At 43.8% G+C, this 25,330-nt stretch overlaps 1 protein-coding gene across 1 annotated transcript in view; it reads right to left on the bottom strand.

Annotated features, from left to right (window-relative positions):
* The window catches only part of APC (APC regulator of WNT signaling pathway), a 117,893-nt gene that overhangs the window by 2,658 nt on the left and 89,905 nt on the right, over positions 1–25,330 (bottom strand). Inside the window, 9 exon segments of the mRNA XM_038770251.1 lie at positions 2–4,793; positions 5,157–5,371; positions 5,900–6,016; positions 6,313–6,390; positions 6,674–6,813; positions 11,663–11,758; positions 13,438–13,816; positions 16,930–17,052; positions 21,186–21,290. Of these exon segments, the coding sequence (XP_038626179.1) occupies positions 2–4,793; positions 5,157–5,371; positions 5,900–6,016; positions 6,313–6,390; positions 6,674–6,813; positions 11,663–11,758; positions 13,438–13,816; positions 16,930–17,052; positions 21,186–21,290 (6,045 nt within the window).

Genomic DNA, 25,330 nt, shown 5'->3' with positions numbered 1-25,330 from the left:
GGGCCTTTTTGGCAACTGGACTTGTGCTTGAAGAGCTGTTACGAACTCCTGGAATGTGAATCATTGTTCGACCTCGCGAGATGGACGGCATATTTGTTGGCAGGGGCTGCTTCAACTGGCTTGAGAGTTCTGAATTTGACCGCACTTTCCCAGTAATCAAGCTTTTGTACACCTTTTTCCCTCCTTTGATCCCCTTGTTTTCAGACTCAACTTTTTTACTTTCTAATGTACTTTTTTCCCCAGGCTTCAGTATTCGTGGGCCTTTATTACTTGTAAAGGGTTTCTCCTCTTGGTCGGGCGTGAGATGAAATGGTGAGCCCAAAGAAATCCCAGATTTTAGTGACAGGATGGAATCAGAGTCAGATGAAGCTTGTCTAGATAAACAAGCAGCAGCAGCAGCTTGATGCAGACTACTTACGATGGAATTTGCACCTTCCTGAATCGCTTTCCAGTCAAAGTTCTCCGAATCAGGAGAGAAACCATGCTCTGAATCTGGCCTTTGGATGTCTCTCAAATCGAGGGTCAAATCTTCAGCTAATACGCCACCCAGGTTCCGGGAACTATTCTTTTCATTATCCCCCTTAAGTCTAGAAGGCTTTTTCTTTTTTGGCATCGCGGAACTGATGCATTCCTGCAAGAGGTCATCTTCAGAATCTATACTAAGAGAACTTAGGGAGCTGTTTCGCGAAAAACACACTGGGGTATCTTCGACGTGAAACGACTTGGGCGCGTAACCCGACGCTTGAGGTCTACTCGATTCGATCTGTGTCTCAGGAGGGTCCAGTGGTTTGATGGGTTCGCTGTCCTTGTTGTTATTTTCTTGGTCGATGTCACTGAGAGAACTCAGAGATGAATTACATGAAAAGCAAACAGGTGTGTTTTCAATAGCAAAGTTCTGCATTTTTTCATCTGAAGCCGCTCCTCTATCCGGGATATCTTTAGATGGCTGAGAGAAAGTGGCTGGCTTTTGCAGCAAAGTCTTGGGCTGACCCCTGCTCGCTGGCAGTTTTGGACAAACTTGGGTTCTATTAGTAGATGGCTCCGGATGGCTGCTAGCGTTAGTGTCTGCTTCCTTGGTTTCTTTTCCTTTCCGTAACTCTGCCTTTTCCCTAGACAGGTCAACGTCATCATCATCGAAATCCAGGGAACTCAAAGAGTCATTTCGCGAAAAACAGTATGGAGTCCCTTCGATTGGTGTGTAGTGATGCGGGGAATCGAAAGCAAAGCTTCCTCTTACACGGTCTTCATTATTTGGAAGTTTATCGTTGAAGTCCCTGGAGTGATTTTTCAGATTCTGCTTCTTTGCCTCTTTGTGGTCCGCATAAGATCTCTCCGTATTAAAGTTATTTTTGGAGTCGGCATTTTTCTTCACTCGGGCCCTGTATTCGATACTTTGAGGCATGGGTTTAACTGGCGAGGTAGGCTTCTTCCTCTCACCCTCCGGCTGACTTTTGCTACTTCCCGAGGAAGCTGCTGATGCTTGTTGAGCCTGATTCAAGATCTTTTTCACCCGGAAAGGCTTGTGACTTTTTCCTTTGGGCATGGCGGAATTAATGCATTCCGCAAGGATGTCTCCTTCTTCAGCTATGCTGTCATCCAACACGGGAGTAGTTGAGGCTGAGTTCTTCCCTCTTGGAATATCTTCTGTGCTCCTGCCTTCCGTAGGGATAGTATCTCTCTTTTCAAATCCGGCCGGCTGGGCCCCCGTCCCGATGTTTTCGATGGCAACCAGCTCATTCGGGGGGGATTCTATTGTGAGGTCACTCAGCGACGTAGCTGTGGAGAAGTTTATCGGGGTGCCTTCTACACAATACACCCGTGGCATATCATCTCCGGGGGTGAAACTAACATGCTTTTGAGGCTGTAATCGACTCTGGGAAGGAAGGAGTTTGTACACTGGCAGCTGACTGGGCTTCCTGGCCACAGGTGGAGGGATTTTCGAAGCAGCCTGTGCGGGCTTCTTGGCTTTTCGGGAAGATTTTGTCGGCATAGCCGAAATGATACATTCTTCCAATATGTCGATGTCGTCGTCATCCGAGTCGTCCAATATGTCCTTTTCTGATTCGGTGGGTTTCTCCGCCGTCTTCTCTTGCTTTTCGGTTGGCTCTCCTGGCTGCTCGGCGTCTGTTTCGTTTCCATGGTCATTTTCCTGTACTGGGGGCATTATCCTCAACTCCACATCCTTTTGTATATACGGTTCATCGAGGCTCAGCGCGCTTAGGCTGGAGGAACAAGAAAACCCATCTGGGGTGCTCTCTGTAGCAAAATGCATCAGAGTATCAGCATCGGGCAATACCTGGACTCTCTGAACTGCAGCACTCACAGCTGCCAGCCTGGGCCCAGGTTCTCTTTTGTCAGCATGCGGCCCTTTGCTTTTAGCAGCATCCCTTTTCGCCTGGACCACCTGGGGAGGTGGCGGGGTCTTGCTCCTACTTGGGGGCATGGTTTGCCCAGGGCTGTCCGGAAGGTCGCTGGGGCTGATGATGCCACTAACCATGCCGCTACAAGGCTCGCTCTGAACAGAGCTTGCAATCGAGCGGCTCTCAAAACTATCCAGGGAACTGACAGACGTACAGCGGCTGAACATGAGTGGCGTCTCCTGGACGTAATGCTCAGGCGGGCTCTTCGGGGTTTGCGCCCCACTTTTCGATGGAGATTTGGCACCGGAGGAAAATTCAACGGCCTTATGTCTCGACGAATCAGAAGGCGATACATTCGAAGTCTGGAGCCGGCCGGATTTGGTTCGCATAAGCTGGGAGGCGGATGGGACTTCGCTTGCGGCATCCTCGGTTGACCCGGCTCCGGCGTTTTCTTTCAGCTCCGTTATCTGTAACGTGCTGGCAGGGTCGGCGCTACGGGTCACCTGGTCACGCCCAATTTCATCTTCGGCGGATGACAAGGACGACAGAGAACTACACCGCGAAAAGCATATCGGTGTATCTTCCACACAGTACGTCTGAATTGTTTCTTGGTTGATGGAGGGAGCCTTGCAGGAAGCCGCCTTTTGAGTCTGTCCGCCTCTACCTGGCGTGGAACCGGGGTGGAGCTGGCTCTGCCTCTTGGCACAAGCCGAGGAGGTGGAAACATTTCCATTGCTCGTGGAGATGTGTTCCGCTTTGGCGCTTTGCGCTGAAGAACTCTTGGAGAACGAGAAGGATGGCTTCTGCGAGGAAGGCGGGCCATCGCTGGAGTATTTTAAACTATAATCGATCGGCTGGTCTGTGTGATGCGTCTCCTCGTTATACTTGATGCTATAATTGGTCGGCCTGTCTTCCTCATGTTGCTCTTCCTCTGAGTAGCGTTCACTGTAGTTGGTTGGCTTATCGTCATCATCGTAATCATCCTCCTGACAGAGAGACGGGTTTACTTTCTGGTTCATCCCATGACCAGAGCCCACTCGATTCGGCTCCGCATTATTGGCTCCTCTGGATCTGTAAGGGGAAACGCATTCTTGCTGTCCAAAGTGAGACTGGAACTTTATGTGTTTGTCATCGCTGCTTTCGCCATACCCAGGATAGGTTGTGCTTGGACCCCTTGACTGCCTTTGTTCATTTTGCTTCATTTCATCTTCTATCATGTGCTTTGGTCTCGCCCATCTCTCATTCTGGGAGGGACTTTGCCTCCCCGAGTTCAACTGCTCATCTGAATACTTCAGGCTGTAATTGATCGGTGTGTCGAGATCGCCATCATTATCGTCCATGTGATTCGCACTATGTATCTTATGAGCTAAGTCGGCTGGGTACTGCCCATAGCTGCAAAATTTGCTCTCATCATCTTCAGAATACGACTCAATGGAAGGTTTCATCTGGCCTCTTTTCCCATAGCCATCACTACTGCTGACACTATTTAAGCTATCGTTTGAAGCTCGCTCATACTCCATTTTGGGGTACGGCACAGGACATGTCCTGTTGGCATTTTCGGATTTAGGAAAGTTAAACGTGCTCGAATGTGGGTGGGCTGTTGACGCTCTTCTCAGCGCGGTTCTTTCGTCCGCCATGCAATGCATTTCTGCAGTGGGTCCAGAACTCCTGTCATCTTGTGTGACATGAATGCTAGATACTTCTTCCATGACTTTGGCAATCTGGGCAGCAGTGGTGGAGATCTGCATTCCTATTCGCTTGGAAGAGTTTCCGGGATTTTCTGGGGCTGGATGGTACGTGCCTAGTCCGATTCCTCGCTCTCTGTCCAAACTCCTGTCTTTCTCAGAACGAGAACTTTCCAAGCCTCCTCGCGCAGAGGAAGAGGAGCCAGGCACGGGCAAGACCGTGGCATTTAAATATGGCGAAAGGACGGTCACATTTCCGGTAGTAAAACTCTCAGATCTGCTCTCATCGTGCCGATTAGAGTCAAAACCATATTCGCTGTATAGGTTTTGCTTGTGTCTCTGCTTATTACGATGAGATGCTTTGGGGCTTAAATTATCAATGTTGTCAAAAGTCTCTGATAAATGCTGAGCATCTAATTCTGCTTCCAATGCCTTTTGCTTTCTAACATGAAGAGATGGCAAGCTTGAACCGGGAGACATGATATTGGCATCCTTGTATTTTGCAGGTCTATTTGCCATCAAGTTTCTTAAAGCTGCAGCACTGCCCATAGCAATCATTTTGTGCTTTGAGTGAATGAGATTCTTGAGCATGCTAACGGCTCCCATGTCCCACAATGCTTCTTGATCTTTAGCATTTCTTGCTGAAAGATTCCACAAGGTTCCACACGCATTACTAACTATTGTCAAGCTATGAGATTTCAAGTGCTGTAATAACGTCTGCAAGCAGCTGCTTTCTCTCAGGATTTGCCTAAAATAATACAAACACAAACAAAAACAAAAAAAGTCAGAGAGCTAAATCATTAAGGCTCGTTTCAACAACACAGAGCCATAACAACCTAAAAAGGCCAGAACACAAAAACTACCCAAATCTCTGTGTGTACATTTAGACTGTACCCCTTAGATTGAACTCTCCAAATTCTAAGTAGATGTACATGAAGGTACCTTCCTGAAAGCTTAAGGCTATAGCTTTTCAAGTTCTGTTCCATTCCCTTCACTCTCTTGGCCGCTGGTTTCAGCTTCTGAGAGACTAGGCTGCTCTACTGAGGCCATCCCTTGCCTCTCCCTAAAACCTCGCGTTCACCTGGGGCACATAATGAAATCACGTATGTACCTGTGGTCCTCGTTGGTGGCTATTAAGCTGGACACATTCCGCAATATCCCACCTCCACTTTCAATGATGGCTAAAGTATTTGTCTGGCTCCGGTATGTTAGGGTGCCAACTAGAAACGCCAGAGCACCATCCACAGCACAGATCTCGGCTTTATTCTCAGTGCAATGAGCTGACAAATTCCACAAGGCACTCAATACACTTTTTAGAGTGGATTCCTGCAAACAGATAACATATATACCTAAATAGGCTGCGTAGCCAACACCCACAACTTTTATTACTGGTCGACATTCTTTTTAACGGAAAAATTCAAACGACAGTGGGATTTGGTTTCCTCATTAAAATCTTCATTTCTATTCCTTAAATAACGTAGTGCTAGGCTATGAGAGGTCAGTGCTTCTACCATCTGCTAAACAAGCAAAATGATAAATACAAAGGAAATGCTTATGTAATTCACTCGGTTAAGGGAGCTAAATCTTTAGGTAGGAATATAGCTTTCTAAAATCTCTACAGTTACAAGAAATGAGCAAATAGTACGTGCTCTAGAATATATTGTGAAAAAAAAATACACTGTTTGAACACTACGAAAAAGCAGTAACATACCAATCGTATCTCAGTTGTGCTACGTACACACCCAGATTGAGAACCATTTGGGAGACCTCAGCACTTGAACAAAAGTAACTCAGAATTGAATCTCACCCTTTCCCGCCATCACATGCTACACTACCATGAATCCAGAGCAGTACCTTTTTAACTTCCAGAGCACACTCCATCAGTGCTTTCACACTTCCAACTTCACGCAAAGTCTTTTTACTATTTACATCAGCCCGCCATGATAAATTCCTCAAAACACTTGCAATGACCTGCAAAGAAGAGGTTAATAAATCTGTTTCAGAATGCTGGTTTCTTGAACTTTCTTGTAGCTTCTTTATGCCAGGAATTCAGTGGAAAATCTCTAATAACTATGGCAGCTCTTCCCACTTGTCTGAATTACCAAAGGATTGCAGACATGATGAACTTGGGGCGGGGTTCTTTCCCCTCATCCCCAACAGATCTGCTCTGGGCTCAAATCGGAGATTCCAACCACTGCAACAAAAGGAGGCCACTCCTTTGGTAGAAAATCATCATTCACCCTCCTGAGAGGACCAAAAAACATTACCTGCTGTAAATCTTCACTTTCAGATTTCAATTGGGCTACAAGAGCTCTCATACAGCCTTTCATAGAACACAGAGTAGCCTGTAAAATAAAACAGGAGAAAAGACTAGCAAATGAACATGCAGAGTGTTTGAAATTCAACGCATGGCTTCTGACTTTGGGAGATCAGAGTTGAAATACAGTCTTAATGGCCTCAAGAGAACCTCTCTCCAGTTTGCCCAACTGGAAGGACAGACAGACCCACACTGGAAAAAGAGTGCATGTCAGTGTGTGCATGACACTAGGCGGGGCCCTGATTAGTATTCTTGCAGGCAGGAAAATGAACCAAGCCCCATCTAAAACAAAATCATAAATGGCAACATACCTTGTTAGCCACATCCCCAAAAGTTAAGTTTGTCAAAGCCATGCCAGCATATCGTCTTAAAGTAACACTGTAATGGTCATGAGTAAGCCCATACATTTCACAGTCCACTTGCAATAATTCTGCAATGGCTTGTAGTCCCCCTATTTAAAAATAAAAAAAGCAGAAGGAAAATCATACTCATTTCAACCCTATGGGCACTTGGTATTCACCCGTCCTCAGCTCCCAGCAGTTATGTATATATCTGTAGTTGGGTTCTAATCCCGACTCTGCCACTTGTCTGCTGTGTGACCTTAGACAAGTAACTTCACTTCTCTGTGACTCAGTGACCTCATCTGTAAAATGGGGAATAAGACCGTGAGCCCCATGTGGGACAGGGACTGTGTCCAACCTGATTTGCTTGTATACACTCCAGTGCTTAGTACAGCACCTGGCACATAGTAAGCACTTAACAAATACCATTATTATTACTGTTCTTTTATTTATGTTAATGTCTGTCTCCGCCTCTGAACTGTAAGCTCCTTGTGGGCAGGGATCACACCTACCAACTTTGAAAGTACAACTTTCCCAAGGAACAGTGCTCTGCACACAGTGAGCACTCAATAAATACCATTGACTGATGAACCCAAGAAAAACCAGGAGGATTTTTGTAATTCTAAATCCTGTTCACGAGAAAAACTATCATTGCCCTGAATAAAACATTACTCACCAGAGGTGAGAAGTTGAGTGTGTCACTGTGACTTGCTCCCTTTATTCATCCCCACTCCCAGCCTTCCAGCACTTATGTTCATATCCATAATGTATGTATTCATATTAACATCTGTCTCCTCTAGACAGTAAGCTCGTTGTGGGCAGGGAATGTGCCTGTTATATTGTTATACTGTACAGTCCCAAGTGCTTAGTACAGTGCCCCACATAAGGTAAGTGCTCAATAAACACTATTGATTGATTCCAAGGTTGGCTTCCTACGGGGATCTTTCCGAACAACTTCATATTGAAAACCATCTAACTTGACCTGAATGCCGCCCAAATTGTTATTTTGGGTCCTTCTAACATCTCTGATTTTAGCTTACAAAATCCAAACTTCCTTTTTAAACTCATTCCCTAATAATAAGTGTATCGTTATAATGCAATGTTCCATTTATTAGAGACAAATTTAGTATGATTTAGCCATATCCTAATATGTACTTATGTTTCTCTTTCCTCCTCTTTTAGTACTGATTAGGTGTGTGGGATTCTTTAAAGTCCTTTCTAGGAGCCAAGAAATACTATCAAAGGCTACAACAGGCAGAGAGGTGGGTTACTGTTAAAAGCACAAACCTACTCAAGATTACTGTAAACTGCAGGCTCTTATCTGTCACTGTTCAGATGGAGAGTCAAAGTTCTTTGAAAGGAGGGATCATTGCTTAATTATCTCCTCTAAAGCAGTGCAGTGCTCTGTACACAATAGGTGTTCAATAAATGACTGACTCCCTGACTAAATGATTGACTGATGTAAAGCCTTTTTCTAAAAATCAACAATAATTTTTCTGGGCACCAACACATTTTGGTGTATTTCAGGGTCTTCACTGGAATGGGCAGTGGATTATTTCAGGAAACAAATATTGACATCACTAAGGTGTGCAGAAATAGGGATGGCTTGGCTACCTTGTAAGCAGGGTCATGTCTCTCTCATCCTATCCCGTCTGGACTACTGCATCAGCCTTCTCTCTGATCTCCCATCCTCGTGTCTCTCCCCACTTCAATCCATACTTCATGCTGCTGCCCGGATTGTCTTTGTCCAGAAACGCTCTGGGCACGTTACTCCCCTCCTCAAAAATCTCCAGTGGCTACCAATCAATCTGCGCATCAGGCAGAAACTCCTCACCCTCGGCTTCAAGGCTCTCCATCACCTCGCCCCCTCCTACCTCACCTCCCTTCTCTCCTTCTACAGCCCAACCCGCACCCTCCTCTCCTCTGCCGCTAATCTCCTCACCGTGCCTCATTCTCACCTGTCCCGCCGTCGACCCCCGGCCCACGTCATCCCCCTGGCCTGGAATGCCCTCCCTCTGCCCATCCGCCAAGCTAGCTCTCTTCCTCCCTTCAAGGCTCTACTGAGAGCTCACCTCCTCCAGGAGGCCTTCCCAGACTGAGCCCCCTCCTTCCTCTCCCCCTCGTCCCCCTCTCCATCCCCCCGTCTTACCTCCTTCCCTTCCCCACAGCACCTGTATATATGTATATATGTTTGTACATATTTATTACTCTATTTATTTTGCTTGTACATATCTATTCTATTTATTTTATTTTGTTAATATGTTTGGTTTTGTTCTCTGTCTCCCCCTTCTAGACTGTGAGCCCACTGTTGGGTAGGGACTGTCTCTATATGTTGCCAACTTGTACTTCCCAAGTGCTTAGTACAGTGCTCTGCACACAGTAAGTGCTCAATAAATACGATTGATTGATTGATTGATGTCTACCAACTCCATTGTACTGTACTCTCCCAAGCGCTTAATATAGAGCTCTGCCCACAGTAAGCACTCAATAAATATCCATCAATCAGGATTGTGGTTGTTCCATCCATATCCTAGAGTTTAATTTTGTGAGGTTGGATAAGTCATTTATTTTAGTTTGCCTTCTGCTCAGAGCCTGGGTCTACAGGGTCCACTTCTGTCCTTGAAATGGGACCAAGAACGGCCCTCTCATTTCCAAAAACGTTATTCTCAGTTCCAAAAAAAATAAAAAAGATTTCCAGTATTTGGGGGGGTGGGGGGGGAGGGGGCGTGGGGGTTTTTTTTTTGGTAACCTGTGGTATATTCATTTCAGCAGAATTAAAAACAATGGAATAACAGAAGTTGACTAGGCCATCTTAGCAGTTTTGACCTAGATGCCAACTTGTGGTATGAGTGACTCCAGAAGATTCAGCTTTTAGGGTAGGGTATTGATCCTCACTTGACTTGGGTCTCCCCAGAAACTCAACAGCCTCTTTACAGGACTGAAAGAGAATTGAAATCAAGTGTCTCGTGGGAGGGGCTGGAGGCTGCCGTTAGGCTCAGAAAAGAGCCAAGAGGCACTTCAGCTCTTTTCCTAGCCCTCCTGCTTTCCCCAGCCCCACCCATTCCTCTGCTACCTTTCAGACCTCTTTGTGCCTGCCTCTTTGGGGGCAGCATTTAGACCACTGCCTCCATTGCTGTCATTCCTGCTACCAGCCCTCTTCCCCATGGCTCTCCACCACTGGGTTATCACTCATTGTTTTTGGCATCATCATCATCATCAATGGTATTTATTGAGTGCTTACTTTGTGCAGAGCTCATCCCCTAGACTAAGCTTGTTACAGGCAGGGAAAGTATCTGCTAATTCTGTTGTATCATACTCTCTCAAGAGTGCTCTGCACATAGTTAGCGCTCAATAAATACCATTGATTGACTGATTGTGAAGCACTGTATTAAGTGCTTGGGAGAGTACTTGGGCTTGGGCAGACACTTTCCCTTCCAAAATGAGTTTACAGTCTAATTTACATCAGAGCGAACCCAAAGACTTATTTGAACCCCTTGAAGTTCCTCATGGGCAGGGATGGTGTCGACCAACTCTACTTTATTGTACTTTCCCCAGTGTTTAGCATGGTGCTCTGCACATAGTAAGCACTCAATAAACACCACTGATTGACTGATTGTTCAATTTTTAGTCTATTCAGGTGGAGATGGTCCCAGCAAAGGGGTGGAGTGGAACATGATGGAGCCAAAGGAGGAAGAGGGTGGTGATGGTGGCATTAGGATGACAACAAGCCGCAGGTGAGGTCCTGGTACCCATAAACCCCTTCAATACAAATGAATTTGCATTGTTACTGGTTGAAAAAAATCAATGCTTGAAGGACTATCAATATATCAATGTGAGATGTTACCTGAGTTATAAATTGAATGATGAGAAGCAAGCAAAAAGTACTGAGGCTTTTCTCACACACACACACACACACACACACACACACACACACACACACACACACACACACAATTCAGGTGATCCACGAGAAGATAATTTGCAGAAATCCCCGATTTGTACTTAGATATCCCTGCCCTGCCATGACCCTAGTCACTGCCTCTGCTCCTGACTGGCTAAATTTTCTTTCATTCTTTCTTTCATTCATTCATATTCTCTCTCTCTCTCGCCCCCCCCCCCCCCCGGGTGCTCTCTCCTCCTTTCCCTAATTCATCCCTCCTAAACAGTTTAGAGTTGAGAGCCATCTCTGAGTCAATCATAAAACCGGTGATGCTCTTGTTCAGAGATGTGTACTTCATATAGAGGTGCCTATTAATAAAATGTGAGAGAGCAGAACAAATTAAAGAGGGCACCCCTTGCTGACTGGATATATTTTAAAAAATCTACTTCACTGCTAAATTGCTTACTCTTCAGCTAAAGTAACAAGATACTAGGCCCAGATCTGGCAGTTTTCCCCAATTTAGGGCAATAAAAAGGGGACAGCATATAAATCAATCGTATTTATTGAGCACTTACTGTGTGCAGAGCACTGTACTAAGCGCTTGGGAAGTACAAGTTGGCAACATATAGACAGCTGGTCCCTACCCAACAGTGGGCTCACAGTGGGCTCAACAATGCTATTTTTTGCAGGGTGGGCATAATGTGAGCTTTACAAGACTACCCTTCCAGCTAAACCTTTGGGGCTGTGGGGTGGGAAGGGAGGTGTTAATTCTGTCCATTATGCTCACTCATTTCTTGCTGTGGCTATTAGTGGTGACAGCTGGTTTCAAGTGGAATGTAAATTTCTGTGTTGCAGTAACACCTCATTACTAGAAACAAGGGTGGAATCACTGTCGTGTTTCATTCTGGTGACCAAGAGCCAGAATTATATGAATATGGACGTGAATGGACAAGCAACACAATTTATCAAATGACCAAGGAAGGATCTTCTTCTACTAGTCTGGATTTCAAACATGATTTAAAGATGAACTATTACCTTTCCATGACAGAGCCACATTTAGAAATTAATTTTTTTCTTACCAAGTTCATTCATTGCATGCCTGTGCTCTTCATCAAACGAAAGCTTCATTAGAACACACACAGCTGGGCAGATCTGATGCTCAACGGGTGCTGGCACTGTGCATTAGTAAAATGAACATCATAATTTTATTGATATCTTGAAAAATCAATAAAGACTAAAAACCAAATTCTTGAAATGCCATTTTGCAAGCTACGTCTAGTGCTGAAAATGTGGGAAATTGTTATCTGCTTGGCTGAATGCTCAAAAATGTTCATTGCCATTTAAGTGCTTTTGCTGTAGGCAAATTATGCTAGGATACATCATCTGATTTTTAAGGCCTTGACACAAACCTGAAGAGACATTAGAAAGTCCAAGACATTAAAAGGACTAGAGAAAATGAAAATCCATAAGGCAAAGTGTCAGTGTAAAATTACTGAAATGTGGGATCGTTCAACATGAAGTACTGTTTCTTTTGTTAAGACTAAATTATTTTCACTTGACTTGCGTTAGAACTGGAGGACTGTTTTCCTTTGCATGTCCTCAAAAATATGAGAAATTTATAATGTAAAAAGTCAACTAGAAGCAAAGTTTTGCCTAATTAGGTATATACTACAATATCAAGGCCATAGACATTCCACTAAAGACATTAAAATCTTCCAATTCCTGATGAACTACAACCCCCTCTGTGCCCAACCAATACTTCAAACCCAAATATGCTTAGGTTGATCATCCTAGTAAACCATTAGATGAAAAATTCTGTTTGGCACAGAGTATGAAAATCTAGGACCTAGGCCTTATTGTCTATATTCCCCTGTCTCTGCACTCTGCCTAGATTGGATCTGTCTCTCTGTGACAGTTTGCTGTTTACTGTCTTGGACTTTTTCAACTTTTCTTTTGATCGGACTGGTCACGTATGGAAGAGCGCTGCACAAGGACGATGCTGTTTGGGCCCAGTTTTGAAGCACTGAAGATCGCCCCCCACCCCCGCCCCCTCAACCCCCTTCCCTCCCACTCTGGTCAGTGTGACGTGGGACTGGCCAACAAGGACATAGCACACTTCATCAGTAAATTATCCCACCCACTCAAGTCATTACACGATTCGTCCACTAGCTAAAGCCAACAGGCAAACAGTTTGCCCTCACCGTCTCCCAAGCAGCATGGCTCAGTGGAAAGAGCACAGGCTTTGGAGTCAGAGGTCATGGGTTTGAATCCCAGCTCTGCCAATTGTTAGCCATGTGACTTTGGGCAAGTCAATTAACTTCTCTGTGCCTCAGTTACCTCATCTGTAAAATGGGGATTAAGACTGTGAGCCCCCTGTGGGAAAACCTGATCACCTTGTAACCTCCCCAGTGCTTAGAACAGTGCTTTGCACATAGTAAGCACTTAATAAATGCCATCATCATTATTATTATTATTATTAGCGGGGGAACCACCTGGGAAGCAGAGCATGGGCCTGGGAGTCAGAAGGACCTGGGTTCTAATTCTGGTTCTGCCACTTGTCTGCTGGGTGACCTTGGGCAAGTCACCGCATTTCTCTGGGCTTCAGTTTTCTCATTTGGAAAATGGGGAATAAGGGAATAAGCCCCAGGTGGGATGTGGGCTGTGTCCAACCTGACTAGCTCGTATCTACCCCAGCGGTTAGTACAGTGCCTGGCACATAAGCAAGCGCTAGTAGTAGTGGGACCGATGGTGGAAGAGCACCGGTGGTCTGGAGATTGGTCCAAATACATGAACCCCAAAAGTCTAACTTTGCTCCATCTTCACCACCTGCTCTGTACCGTTCGCAGCCACGTACTTGGATTTTTGTCCTGGTCCATGCCTTGTTCGTGGGCCTCCTGCCATTCCCAACATGTCTCACAGTAAGCACGGATCTGTTCCAACAGATGAAGGACGCGGATTTCGCGCCGGCCTCGCTTGTCATCAGGCTGGGAGTGAATGATGTTGTGGAGTGCTGCGCTGGCCCTGGCCCGGGCCTCCTTACTGCCTCGAGAATTGCCCAACAACACAGAGTCTTTGTCATTGCCATGTAAGAGCTGGATGAGAAGAGGGAGACATCCCGACTGTCGCATGGATATGCAGCTGTCCTGGGAGCTAGACATAGCTAGCAAGGTTCGTGACATGTCATCCTTATCATGAGTACCAAGCATTGACAACAATGAATACACCATTTCCACCTGTGGGCCAAATCATTTTAAAAACAAAATTATGATTCCTGGTATGGGAAAATCCGGTCAAATGAAATGATGAATGGGGGCGGCTGCAACAACATCTCTCATTGCTTTCCAGAATGCAAGAACAAACACTCTTGTTATTTAAATACCGCAAGCAATACTAATTGCAACAATACGTCATGGCCATTAATGTGGTAGCAATGGACCTGGCATAAAAGTGAGCTAGATGAAAACTTTCTATTGGATGCTCAATTACCAAAACAGTTCATTAAAGGGTTAACCGATAAACACAAGTTATCCACAGTGGGATTTTATAGCATACTTTCAAAGTATTGGACTATCACCATTAGAATCATTCCTAATAGCCACATTTTAGCGGCTCAGTGCTCAACTGTTACATTGCTTTGGTCTTATAGTAATAATAGTACTTGTTAAGCGCTATGTGCCAAGTACTGTTCTAAGTGCTGGGGTAGATACAAGGTAATCAGATTGTCCCACGTGGGGCTCACAGTCTTAATCCCCATTTTACAGATGAGGGAACTGAGGCACAGAGAAGTTAAGTGGCTTGTCCAAGGTCACACAGCAGACGAGTGGAGAAACCGGGATTAGAACCCACGTCCTCTGACTCTCAAATCCGTACCCTTTCCACTAAGCCACGCTGCTTCTCTACACAGATGCAGTAACTACAGCTTGGTGGTGTGTCCAAATGTCCACCAAGAAAATCGGAATTAGATTCTCAGGCTGTTGATTAGGCCAGTAACATACACTGTCTCTGCCCAGGTGAAAGGCGTTTCTTCAGAAACGAAGAGCTGAAATTCACACTAGAAGATTGAACATGCCAGGAATTTTAAGCCATTACAAACCATAGAATTATACAGCAGAAGATAACAGCTTCTTTTCAAACTCTGATCTAGGGCAACGTGGAAAAATGGGTATATCATAGCTCTCTGAACACTCCTCTTTATACCAATGAATTTATAGTAAAAGGAAGAATCGGCAATGTTGCCTTTCACAAAAGTGGCTTGTTTTCCATAAAACCTCTTAAATGCTACACCTTCTCGGGGAAATACAAAATTCCCCGGGGCTGGGTTATTTACTGCCAATATTATGCTGGACAATAAAGAGAAAAACTAGCATTCGTGTAAAAGACAGTACCAGAAAAATCAGAAGTTTTGAAAGCTTAAAACACAGAGGTGTGTTAACCAAAATATGTTATTAAAAAACAACCACACATACCACACCAAATTGGCAAGTGCCAAATGGGAAAGGGGGAGCCCTCACCAATAAGGGCATACAATTACCAGGAGCTAAATTACTGAATTAAGAAAAAAATTTGTTTGAATACAGAGTTGGAAAAAGACAAGTTTTTGGCCATTTTCTCCAGTTACGTAGTTCCTCCACACCTTTGTGTATCTAGGGCCAGGTCTGTGGCCACTTCCCAGATTTCCTAAGTAGGTGCAAACTGGGCAATGGGGAAGGGCAGGGTGATTTACACTCCAGTCAATCAATACAGGTATTTACTGAGTGCTTACTGTGTGCAAAGCACTGGACTAAATGCTAGGGACTCCAGAAATGCAGCCCCTTCTGCCAGTAGCCACCCCTTCCGGACTCCAAGACAGCGTCAACAGAGTTAGAAAAGGCCACCCACAGCTCTGTCTCGGGGTCAGGGAGGATGCTACCTCTAAAATGGAGTCAAACAAGGTGGCTACCGTGAGACAGCCCACATCTGGCCTGTGGACTTCATTTCATTGCCCGGCCACCTTATTTATAGGTTCAATATTTCATGAACATACTTAAAATCTAATTTTTACACTTTCGGTTTAAGGGGCATACATTTTAGGAAAAAAAACCAAAAGACCTGAGAACAAAATTTCTAAGGAGCGGAATAAAAGTGCTGGCTTGCAGGAATACTGGTATTTCCAATTAATACCACTCATCTCAATTGATTAGTCCATTTCAGACTTTATTGGGTCTAATTATTAAAACAAGCAAATTTAATGAGATTATTGAAACACATTTTAATCTCCCGGGGAAGGGGATATCTAGGAATCTGACAACTCTGACAAACCTGAAATAGCCATTTAATTTTTCAGTTATTTCTGACAAGAACAAATCCTTAGAATACTTGACACAGAATGGGAAGTAGACCTGAGTATTCTCTGTAAATGAAATGGCCTGGATTAAACAAAATACAGCTTGCTGTTTTGGCCTGTCCGTTGCAAACACCAACCATAGAGGTGCAAAATGGACAATCTTTTTGGGTGCGCAACGCAGATAGGGTTGTAGGTCCTGCATTGGCCTTTATAGCCATATACACTTGCTGGGTGAAGTTCGCCATTACTGGTGTCTTCTCTGAGTAGGAAGGACAACTCTTTCTGTGTGTACGCGTGTGTATATACACACACACACACACACACACACACACACAATTATATATGTATCTATATATACACACTACTATATATGTGTATACATACACAAGCTATATATGTATACATTTGAAATTTGTCCTAGTGTACTACAGACATGTCCCAGTTTCTAAAATGAACCACATTGGGGGTTTTTCCCCATTTTTCTTAATATAACCAGCTGTTTTTACATTTAGTCCTCCAAACAACTGAAGCGAACTGGAAAATTTCTCACTTCTGCTCAGGATATGGTTAGTTTTCTTTACCCGGGGCTTATTTTCTACAGTACTTCCCAAATTGCTGACTTCTAGGTCTGAACCTGAGATTGGGGAGGAGAGGTAAACAGAACGGGGAGATTTTTCCAATACACTGATTGCAGTGTTTACAACTGAAGTTCTGAAGAGCTGCTTGGTCGGGGGGAGAGGGACAGGTGGGGAAAATGACAGGATAACTTCCTCCACTTCTCTTCTAGCCTATGTGCTACTTTCCCGGCTGGTCAATGCTTTCTGGGCATCTACTCCAGGTTTACCACCTTCCCCACTGACAGAAGTAGTGGAACTCCATTCCAAAGGGTTCCTGCAGGGGGGAAAAAAAAACCCCTCCAAACCCTAACTTAGCTGTATGTGTGTAAAGATCCTTCTGTTAATATTAGTACCACAGGTAGAAAACATGAAGTTATTGTATTAGTAAAAATGTTGTGTTAGCGACCTGTGGTTTGTAATCTTCGGTTACCTTGGTACCCAGGTGACTTGTCAGTCTTCGAGGGACAGAATAGGTACTACTAGAGCTCATGACACTGGCTGTCTCGTGGTCCATCCGTGCAGTGGAACCCTACAAGTTTAGACAAATTACACAGAATTACAAGTCTGAAATATCAGGACAAAAAAGATGGTGATGACACTTAGTACAGCATCATCTGCTCCTCCTATCACTTATAGTCAAAGACCACCTGCTAAAAGGACAAATTTTCCTATCACCACTTTTCCTTTGGAATTAATGCTTTCTGAACTTGCATTAGGAGCCCGCCTGTCACAGGTGACTAACGGCAACTTCTGAAGTGCTTCAAGGGGTCAAATCAATTATTTTCATGCTTTTGCAACTTTTATGGGAATCGAAAAAACATCCGGCTCCTGAAACTCCTGGGGCGCAGGGTCAGTTCTGAAACAAGAGCTCCTGGGAGGGGAGAGAAGGGCAGGGTGCTCATAGGAACCAAAAAGTTATAGTTGCGTTCTCAGAATGAAAGGAAGACATCTGGAGGGATGCCCTGCATACTGCCGATTTTCTTCCCCAATCCAGAAACTAATCGAGGCAGGAAGTACCCTGTTCATGAGATAGGAACAATACAAAACCTTTTAGCAAAGCAGATTCCCTAGAGAATTTGTAGATTTGTTTGGCTGCTCTTAAAGACAGTTGGGGATCATGAAATCCTAATTACCCTCGGAGGAAGGATGTTGGGCAGGATGCGAAAAGGAACGTCAGAACTTTTTAGGCCAGTGGAACTTATTGATTCCAACCAAGATTAAACACTGTCTGTTCCTAGAAACTTTGTCAGCAAAGTCGATCTGTATTCAAAGATCACCCGTCAAAAAGATCACTTCCTTTTAGGGCTCAGGGTAGTCTCTGTAAGCAAGCTTTTCTGGTAATGCTATTTAGAGCATTAAAATGCCACTACGCTATTCATTGGTTCAATCGGCCCTCCAAGCATATCTTCTTGTCTCTGAATATTAATTTTGTTACTCAGGAGACGTTAAAAGCAAGGACTAAAAGGGGAGCTGATGCAAAGAAGAGCTACGTTGCTATGAAACAGTCAAGCAAATTCAGGTCAATTTTCAAAGGCATAGAGAAAAGCACTATATTCCATTGGTGATGAAGCACACACACCGAAACCCCCCACCAAAATCGGCCTCACTTATTTCCCTTCCCCATCACTAAATATCCTCAATCAGCCTAACATCAATCGAGGATTAAGAACCATCTTTAATTCTATTTCTAAACATGGTGGATATAAGTAGCCGGGCTCTTGGTGCAGAATAATAAGGGTAGGGAGTAGATGTTGTGGAATCCACTCTCGATTGCAGATTTTGGGAAGTAGTATCTTTTGAGAAGCAGTGTGGTCTAGTGGGAAGAGTATGGGCCAAGGAGTCAGAGGTCCTGGGTTCTAATCCTGCCGCTGCCACTTGTCTGCTGTATGACCTTGGACAAGTCACTTAACTTCTCTGTGCCTCAGTTATCTCATTTGTAAAATGGGGATTAAATACCTGTTCTCCCTTCTAGACCGTGAGCCCCATTAGGGACTAGGACTGTCTCTGACTTGACTAATGTATAACTACCCCAGCACATAGCAAGCACTTAGCAAGTACCATAATTATTTTGAAGCCTCTCCATTCAAGGCCAGCATAAGAAAAAAAAAATCAGAGCTCTAATCACTTAAAACGTTTTAGACTCCTATTTCTCTCCAGTACTACTTGGAAACAGTACTGATAACAGCCCTGTGATCTGGTTTTGATGGGTGTTAATCAAAAGAATGACTCCTGATTGCAATGAGACTTTGGTAGATTTTTTTTTTGAAGTAAAGATTCTTTAAACATGAACCATGGCTAGTTAGGTTCAACTTATATTTAAGTTAAAAACCTAGATCGCCAGATTCTTTGAAGTCGCAACAGCCAAATTTCTTTTCTAAGGTTTCAAACTGGGAGCCAAGAACTTGCTCTGAGCCTTTTTTCCCATAGCTGTGCTCAAGGTGAAGAGACACGGAGGGGTGTAAAAGTCTTTAACCAAGATGACTGATGTGGGGGTCTTCAAATGGTGTGGAAAAAAAGCAGCTCTCCTTTATGTCACAATGAGGAAGTCAGCCAATAGTTCATAGGGAATTGGAGATTAAAACTGTGAGCCCCCCGTGGGACAATCTGATTACCTTGTATCTATCCCAGTGCTTAGAACAGTGCTCGGCACATAGTAAGCACTTAATACCATAATTATTATTATTTGCAGAGGCAAATATTACCACCAGATAAGTGTCCAACTTGTCCCTAGCTCAACAGATGTGAGCTTCATTTCCTTGCTCACTTGTTCAGGTAAAGTGGGGGGTGAGGATTTTAGGAATAAGATGCTCCCTTAAAAATTTCCCAAATGGAATAAAACAAGTTAGCATAAGGGAATTTGCACAGACCCTCAGATTAAGGATCACCTAAGAAATATCTATCCATCTGGTATACCATCAGAATTTTCTTTATTTTCTTAAGTGTGTTCTCCTTTCATACCACATTTGTGTTTCTTTTCCTCCCTTCCACCTCTCCCACAGCGCAAGGACATGGGAGAGGAAAGTAGCATGAGAATGACAGAGGCAATGTTGGGGGTGAGAACACTGGTTGGGGGGTGGTTTCCACAACCTCTTCATAATATGGATTCACTTTTCAGCTTTCAGGTTACTTCCTGGATGTTGGAATACGTCAAAGGTTTCCAGTGGGGAAGAGGGATTGGTGGAGGAGAAGGGGCAGGGGCATTGGTAAGTAGAGAAGTGGGTGTGGTCTCTGCTGAGCTGCTTTTTAAGGGCTCTCTCATCCAGGAAGAACCCTGGGACAGCAACCCAAAGAAGAGAATCTATTTATTTATTTTTATTAATGTGTTTCTCCCCCTCTAGACTGTGAGCTTGTTGTGGGCAGGGAATGTGTTTATTACTATATTGTGCTCTCCCAAGCGCTTAGTACAGAGCTTTGAGCATAGTAAGCACTCAAATACAACTGAATGAGAGAGAAACAGCTGCAGTTGGAGGTAAAGAAAACTTGCTCCTCCAGACAGTAAGCTCGATTTGGACAAGGAATGTGTTTACCAACTTCAATATATTGTACTTGCCCAAGCGCTTCAGTGTAGTACTTTGCACAAACTGTGGTTCCAAGCCAAGCCTGGCCATTTCAGTGTTTTCTTATTGCTGGGAGGGGCCTGGGTAACAGTTCAACTATAATAGAGGAACACCTTAAAATACACTCAAACTGGAAAAACACTAAGAGGACTTCCAAAATATTCAAATGAAGGAAGATTTGAAATGAACCGTTCAGGACAATTCTTCCAAACTGCCTCAATAAAAACAGTTCAAAGCCACTAAACATTTAAGATTAACAGAAAACAAGAAAGTTACCTTAACATGACTGCTGGCATCAAGATATAATCGTTACGGCAATTGAATATTCTCAAAGCTACTTTAACAGAAAAGTTCCAGTTATGGAGTATTATGAAAAACAAGAATTATCTTAAAAATCCAATGAAGGGATGATAAAGAATCTAATACAGCTTCTCTAACAAGCAGTTGTAAATGGGTCAATCAGGTTTAACAAACTGTTTGCTTAATACCTTTATTTCCCAACCACCCTCTTCATATTTACAATTTCACTCTAAACAAAGGATTTTATTGCATGGATCATTCCCATTTTACTTAACAGCAGTTGAATGCTTTCCTGTTAAGGGCAGTAAAAAAAAGTCTTTTTTGAAATGCCACCTCTGAAGAAATAAGAACAAGAAATGTACTAATAGTTAATGATTATGGTACTTGTTACACATTTACTATGTGCCAAGCACTGTACTCATTGCTAGGGTAGATACAGCTTATGTGGATTGGACACAGTCCCTGTTCCACAAGGAGATCACAATCTAAGGAGGGAGAACAGGTATTGAAACTCCATTTTACAGATGAGGAAACAGACTCAGAGAAGTGAAGTGACTTGTTCAAGGTCACACAGCAGACAAGTGGCACAGCCAGGATTAGAACCCAGGTCCTCTGACTCCCTGGCCCATGCTCTTCCCACTAGACCACGCTGCTTCTTCAAAAATTTTGCACTGGGTGGCAACCGAACACAGATTTCCCATGATGGGGGAGGTGAGAAATCTACCACTGAGTGACCAATCCACCTCTATCCACTTCCCAGACACTTTAAAAACCCTGGTTATAGAGAAATGAAATGTTCCTTTACCTGACCACTACCAGGAGTTGCCATGCTGATCTCGGCTGTTCCTTGACCTTCATTTTGCCTCTCGGCTTCATGAGAACCTGCATCATGCTTGCTCTGGGGTGTCCTCTGTTAATGTAAGATTTTGCAGCATTACATTTGGAAAAAGGACTACACTCCATCAGGCAAATGCTTTCGAAACTGGAAATGCCACAGAATTGTGCTTTGGATTTCATAACCTTTGCTTCACTAATTAGCAGCTGACTAGCTCGGTGAACCTGCAAGATGAATGTGAAACGGGCCCTCTGAGGACTGTAGCTCTGCAAGACAAAGGATTTTCTAGGAGACACAGAAGCACCTTCCTCCACCAGCTGCACTCACATCACTGATGAACACATAGAAATTGGAGTAAATCGTCGACTTCTCTGCAAGGTCACAGGATCCGCATTGTAGGGGAGCTGCGGTTCAATGGTAAATGAGTCAAAGACTTTCTGGGTAAGCTCAGAAGGCACAAGACTGTAAGCTCGCTGTGGGTAGCGAATGTGCCTATAACTCCTGTACTGTACTCTCCCAAATGTACGGTATGATACTCTGCACATAGCAAGCGCTCAATAAGCACTATTGATTGATATGCAGATTGAAGAGTGTAGGGCTAAAAATCTTCTGTCAATAAAAATTTCTACCGCACCTTTTCCTCATTGTAATGACCTTGTAAGCACTGTGAAAGCCTCCATTTTGATAGGAAAACACCTTTTTAAAAAGCCTTTTCCAACTCAATCATTCAAGGGAAATGAAAATGTGCAGCTGGTAGAATTAGACGTTCTAGTGCCCTTGTAGAATAGTTCTGTAAAAATGAAGATTGACATTTGCTATTCCCCTTTATAAGAGATAATAATGACTCCCACCTGACCAATCAACACTCTTGCTAGACCTCTTTAAACCTAGTCACAGAAAAACAAACAGCATTCGATAAAAGGTCTTTTTTGCCATCAGCTGGCATGCACTGAACAAGCCTTTAGAAATCAGAAGGTCCCTCCCCTTTTAGACAATAGAGAAGTTAGAGCACAAAAGAACTGCCACAGAAAATGTTTTCCTATTAAAATCATTTTGTGAAAGGTTCTGGCTCTAAACAACAAGCAGGGAGAGTAACTGGATTTACCCCAAAAAAGAAAAAAAAATCAAAGGTTGGAAATACTCCGGGGCCCTTCTTTTTGACTATTTGATCCATGGGTGAGATAAAGGAAACAAAGCATAAAGAAGTCCTTTTAAACCTCATTAAATTATGGCAGCAGTTCAGCTAAACCGATTACAATGACCTCATTAACAGAAAAATAATCTGATGCAAACTATGGACAACAAAAAGATGACAACAGTTCAAATCAGTTACCTGGTTTGGGGCTGGACTGACCCCTGGGAAATACTGGGAAAATCCAATGGGGGGGCTTTGGGGGTGCAGGATGTACTGGGGTGGGTCATGTCAGCCGTATCTGGCTCTGGGAGGCTCCTTGCTTGCAAAGAGTTACTCAGAGCTAGAACGGTGCCACAGACAAGTTGAGGTGCTTCCACCCCCCTCCCTCTCTTGTCAAGCATTCCTGCTAACAACTGGGGAGTCATTCCGACCCTGTAATAGGTGACTTTTCAGTGACTGCCAAACCACATTGGCGATTTCTGTCCAGCTTGTCGTAATCATCTTCTGCTTACTGGACATCTATAGGGCCAGTATCTGTTACAGTGGCCATTATGTCACCCCCAGACGTAGTGTTGTTGGTAGCTTCTTTGTAGTCAACATTCAGTCATGTTGTGCAACCATCACAATGTAGGTGTTTCAAATACCAACCGGTTTAGAATGCTGGCACTGTACTCCACATTTTGATTCTCGTTCTCATGAGCTTCTTCTTCAAAGAAGCCTCTGATCCTCATCATTGCTGTTCGTTTCTGTTTATAATGCAGAACCCAGGGTGTTTTGATAAAATTGATGAGTATGCCTGAGAAGCACAACCTCTCTAAACCCTCTTGACCTTGAAATCTTACACATGCTTATGGCCTGCTGTGGCCCCTAAATGTGATTTGATGGTTCCAGCTAAACCATCAAATATAACTGCAGAAAGCAGTTAACCAGCATGTGGAATGGTGCCTGGCACATAGTAAACGCTTAACAAATACCATAAAAAAATTCCATTAAAAAAAAAAATCAAGAGAAAGGGGAACAGTAAAGACGGCATGTGATGTCTGAAGAAACTCAAAGCATCTTCCTTCATTGCTAATCTTTACTCCAACGGCAAATGATGTGGTGGCTGGGTGGTCTGTAGACCAATGTTCTCCAATTTCAACAACTTGCAAAATTTCATATCATCCTTTACTTCAAACTGTAAAGAGGCACTGATAACTTCACTTTTTGTTGGTAAAAACGTCTTAGCTTGACATCTTCCTCGACTTCATTTTATCTTTAAGCTACCTGTGGAGAGCTGTAGGTCTAACGGATGCTTAAATAGTGCTTTTCTTAATTTGGTTGAATTTGAGCCTCTCAACTGTGATATAAGATTTCCCTTTTCTTGATTCAGTAGACTCATCCACATGTCTGCTGTGTGGCCTTGGGCAAGTCACTTCACTTCTCTGAGCCTCAGTTACCTCATCTGCAAAATGGGGATTAAGATTGTGAGCCCCACGTAGGGCAACTTGATCACTTTGTATCCCCCCAGTGCTTAGAACAGTGCTCTGCACATAGTAAGTGCTTAACAAATGCCATTATCATTATTATTATTATATAGTTTTGTGTGTGTGTGAGCGTGCCTGTACATTGAGCTGTCCTCTAGGCGACGCTACTGTCAGAGAGATTTTTATCTTGCCACTTGCTACACCGCTGCATATAGTATCCACAGTAGTCTCAACCATTTTGATTTCTCCTTTTTGGTGCCACTATCTTCCCGAAGCTTCTGTTCCTTGACGTTACTCTACTTCTGATTGCCATCTGCCAAGTTGACCTGTCTTCTGCTGCAGCCTCCCAACTGCCCACTATCATGCCACTGCTCTGAGACTTGATTCCCTCTATCTTTAAAACATTCCTTTCATCCATCCTGTTTATGGTCCTTACACTTCAGTTTGCTACAGAGCAGCTGCTTGGATATTCTGTTGTCATCCATTCTCTTCATGTAGCCAGCGCAGCACATATGTGGCTTGAGTTGCACTGCTTCCACATTGACGATCTGACTGGGGTCCAGGGCCTTATTGCTTGAGACAAGCGACTATTTGGTGGATAAGACTCTGCCTGAGTTCTTCTTTCAGAATCCTTCGCCAGAAAGCTGTTTGACTCACTGCTGCAATACTGCCTCCAAATCTGACTAGCTCACATGCTGAAGAGTCATTCTCTTCACTGGTCTGCTGTTCCCATCGTCACACAGTGTCCAGATGCTCCATGATGTGACAGTTATTTCCTTCATTCCTGTTACGTTTTTGTTTGTATTTCTACCACCAGCTTAAAGGTCCAGAATTAGAGTCTGCTGGTTAGTTTGGGTAACGCAGGCAATTTTTAGTGATACTTTTTCTAGTTCCCTTGGGTGGACAAAACACTCTTAAATAGGACTGCTCAGTACCCAGATTGCTACCACAAAGTGCTACTGCATTTTAAGCAACCAAATGACCAATGCCCTGGACACTTGGGACTCACCTAGGATTTTTGATTAGGGTGGCCCACTGTTACTGGGGCATATGTTGGAGATGTTTTTCCAGTAGTGGTGATGGACTGTGGTAGGCCATCCACACTTTCACACCCGCCCCCGCTGTGACGACAGCTGGCTGGGATTAAGAGTACAGTTTGTGAACTGAGAGCAGAACATTTTTATACATCCCCTCAGCAGCAGTCATTGATTCACCATAACGTAAACTCTGAATTATGGATTACTCAACTAATGCTGCATTTCATATACTCAACAATGATGTGCATTTATCGTTGTATAGTATAAAATTACAATGGAGAAATTTCATTGAAGTCCCTTGTTAGGAGGCTGCCCTCTGACAGAACCCATTGAGATTTAATCTGGGCTCTCCTCAGCTTGAAAACCTTTTGAGATTCAAGTGAAGACTCATGGCAAAAATTTAAGAACTACTAACTTACAGTTATTCATTAATAATGACTTCAACAAATATTTCCTGATCTTCCTATATACAAATAC

The sequence above is a fragment of the Tachyglossus aculeatus genome, chromosome X3, assembly GCF_015852505.1.
Source record: "Tachyglossus aculeatus isolate mTacAcu1 chromosome X3, mTacAcu1.pri, whole genome shotgun sequence".
NCBI classification, from domain to species: domain Eukaryota; kingdom Metazoa; phylum Chordata; class Mammalia; order Monotremata; family Tachyglossidae; genus Tachyglossus; species Tachyglossus aculeatus.
This window is presented reverse-complemented; position numbering and strand designations above follow the sequence as displayed.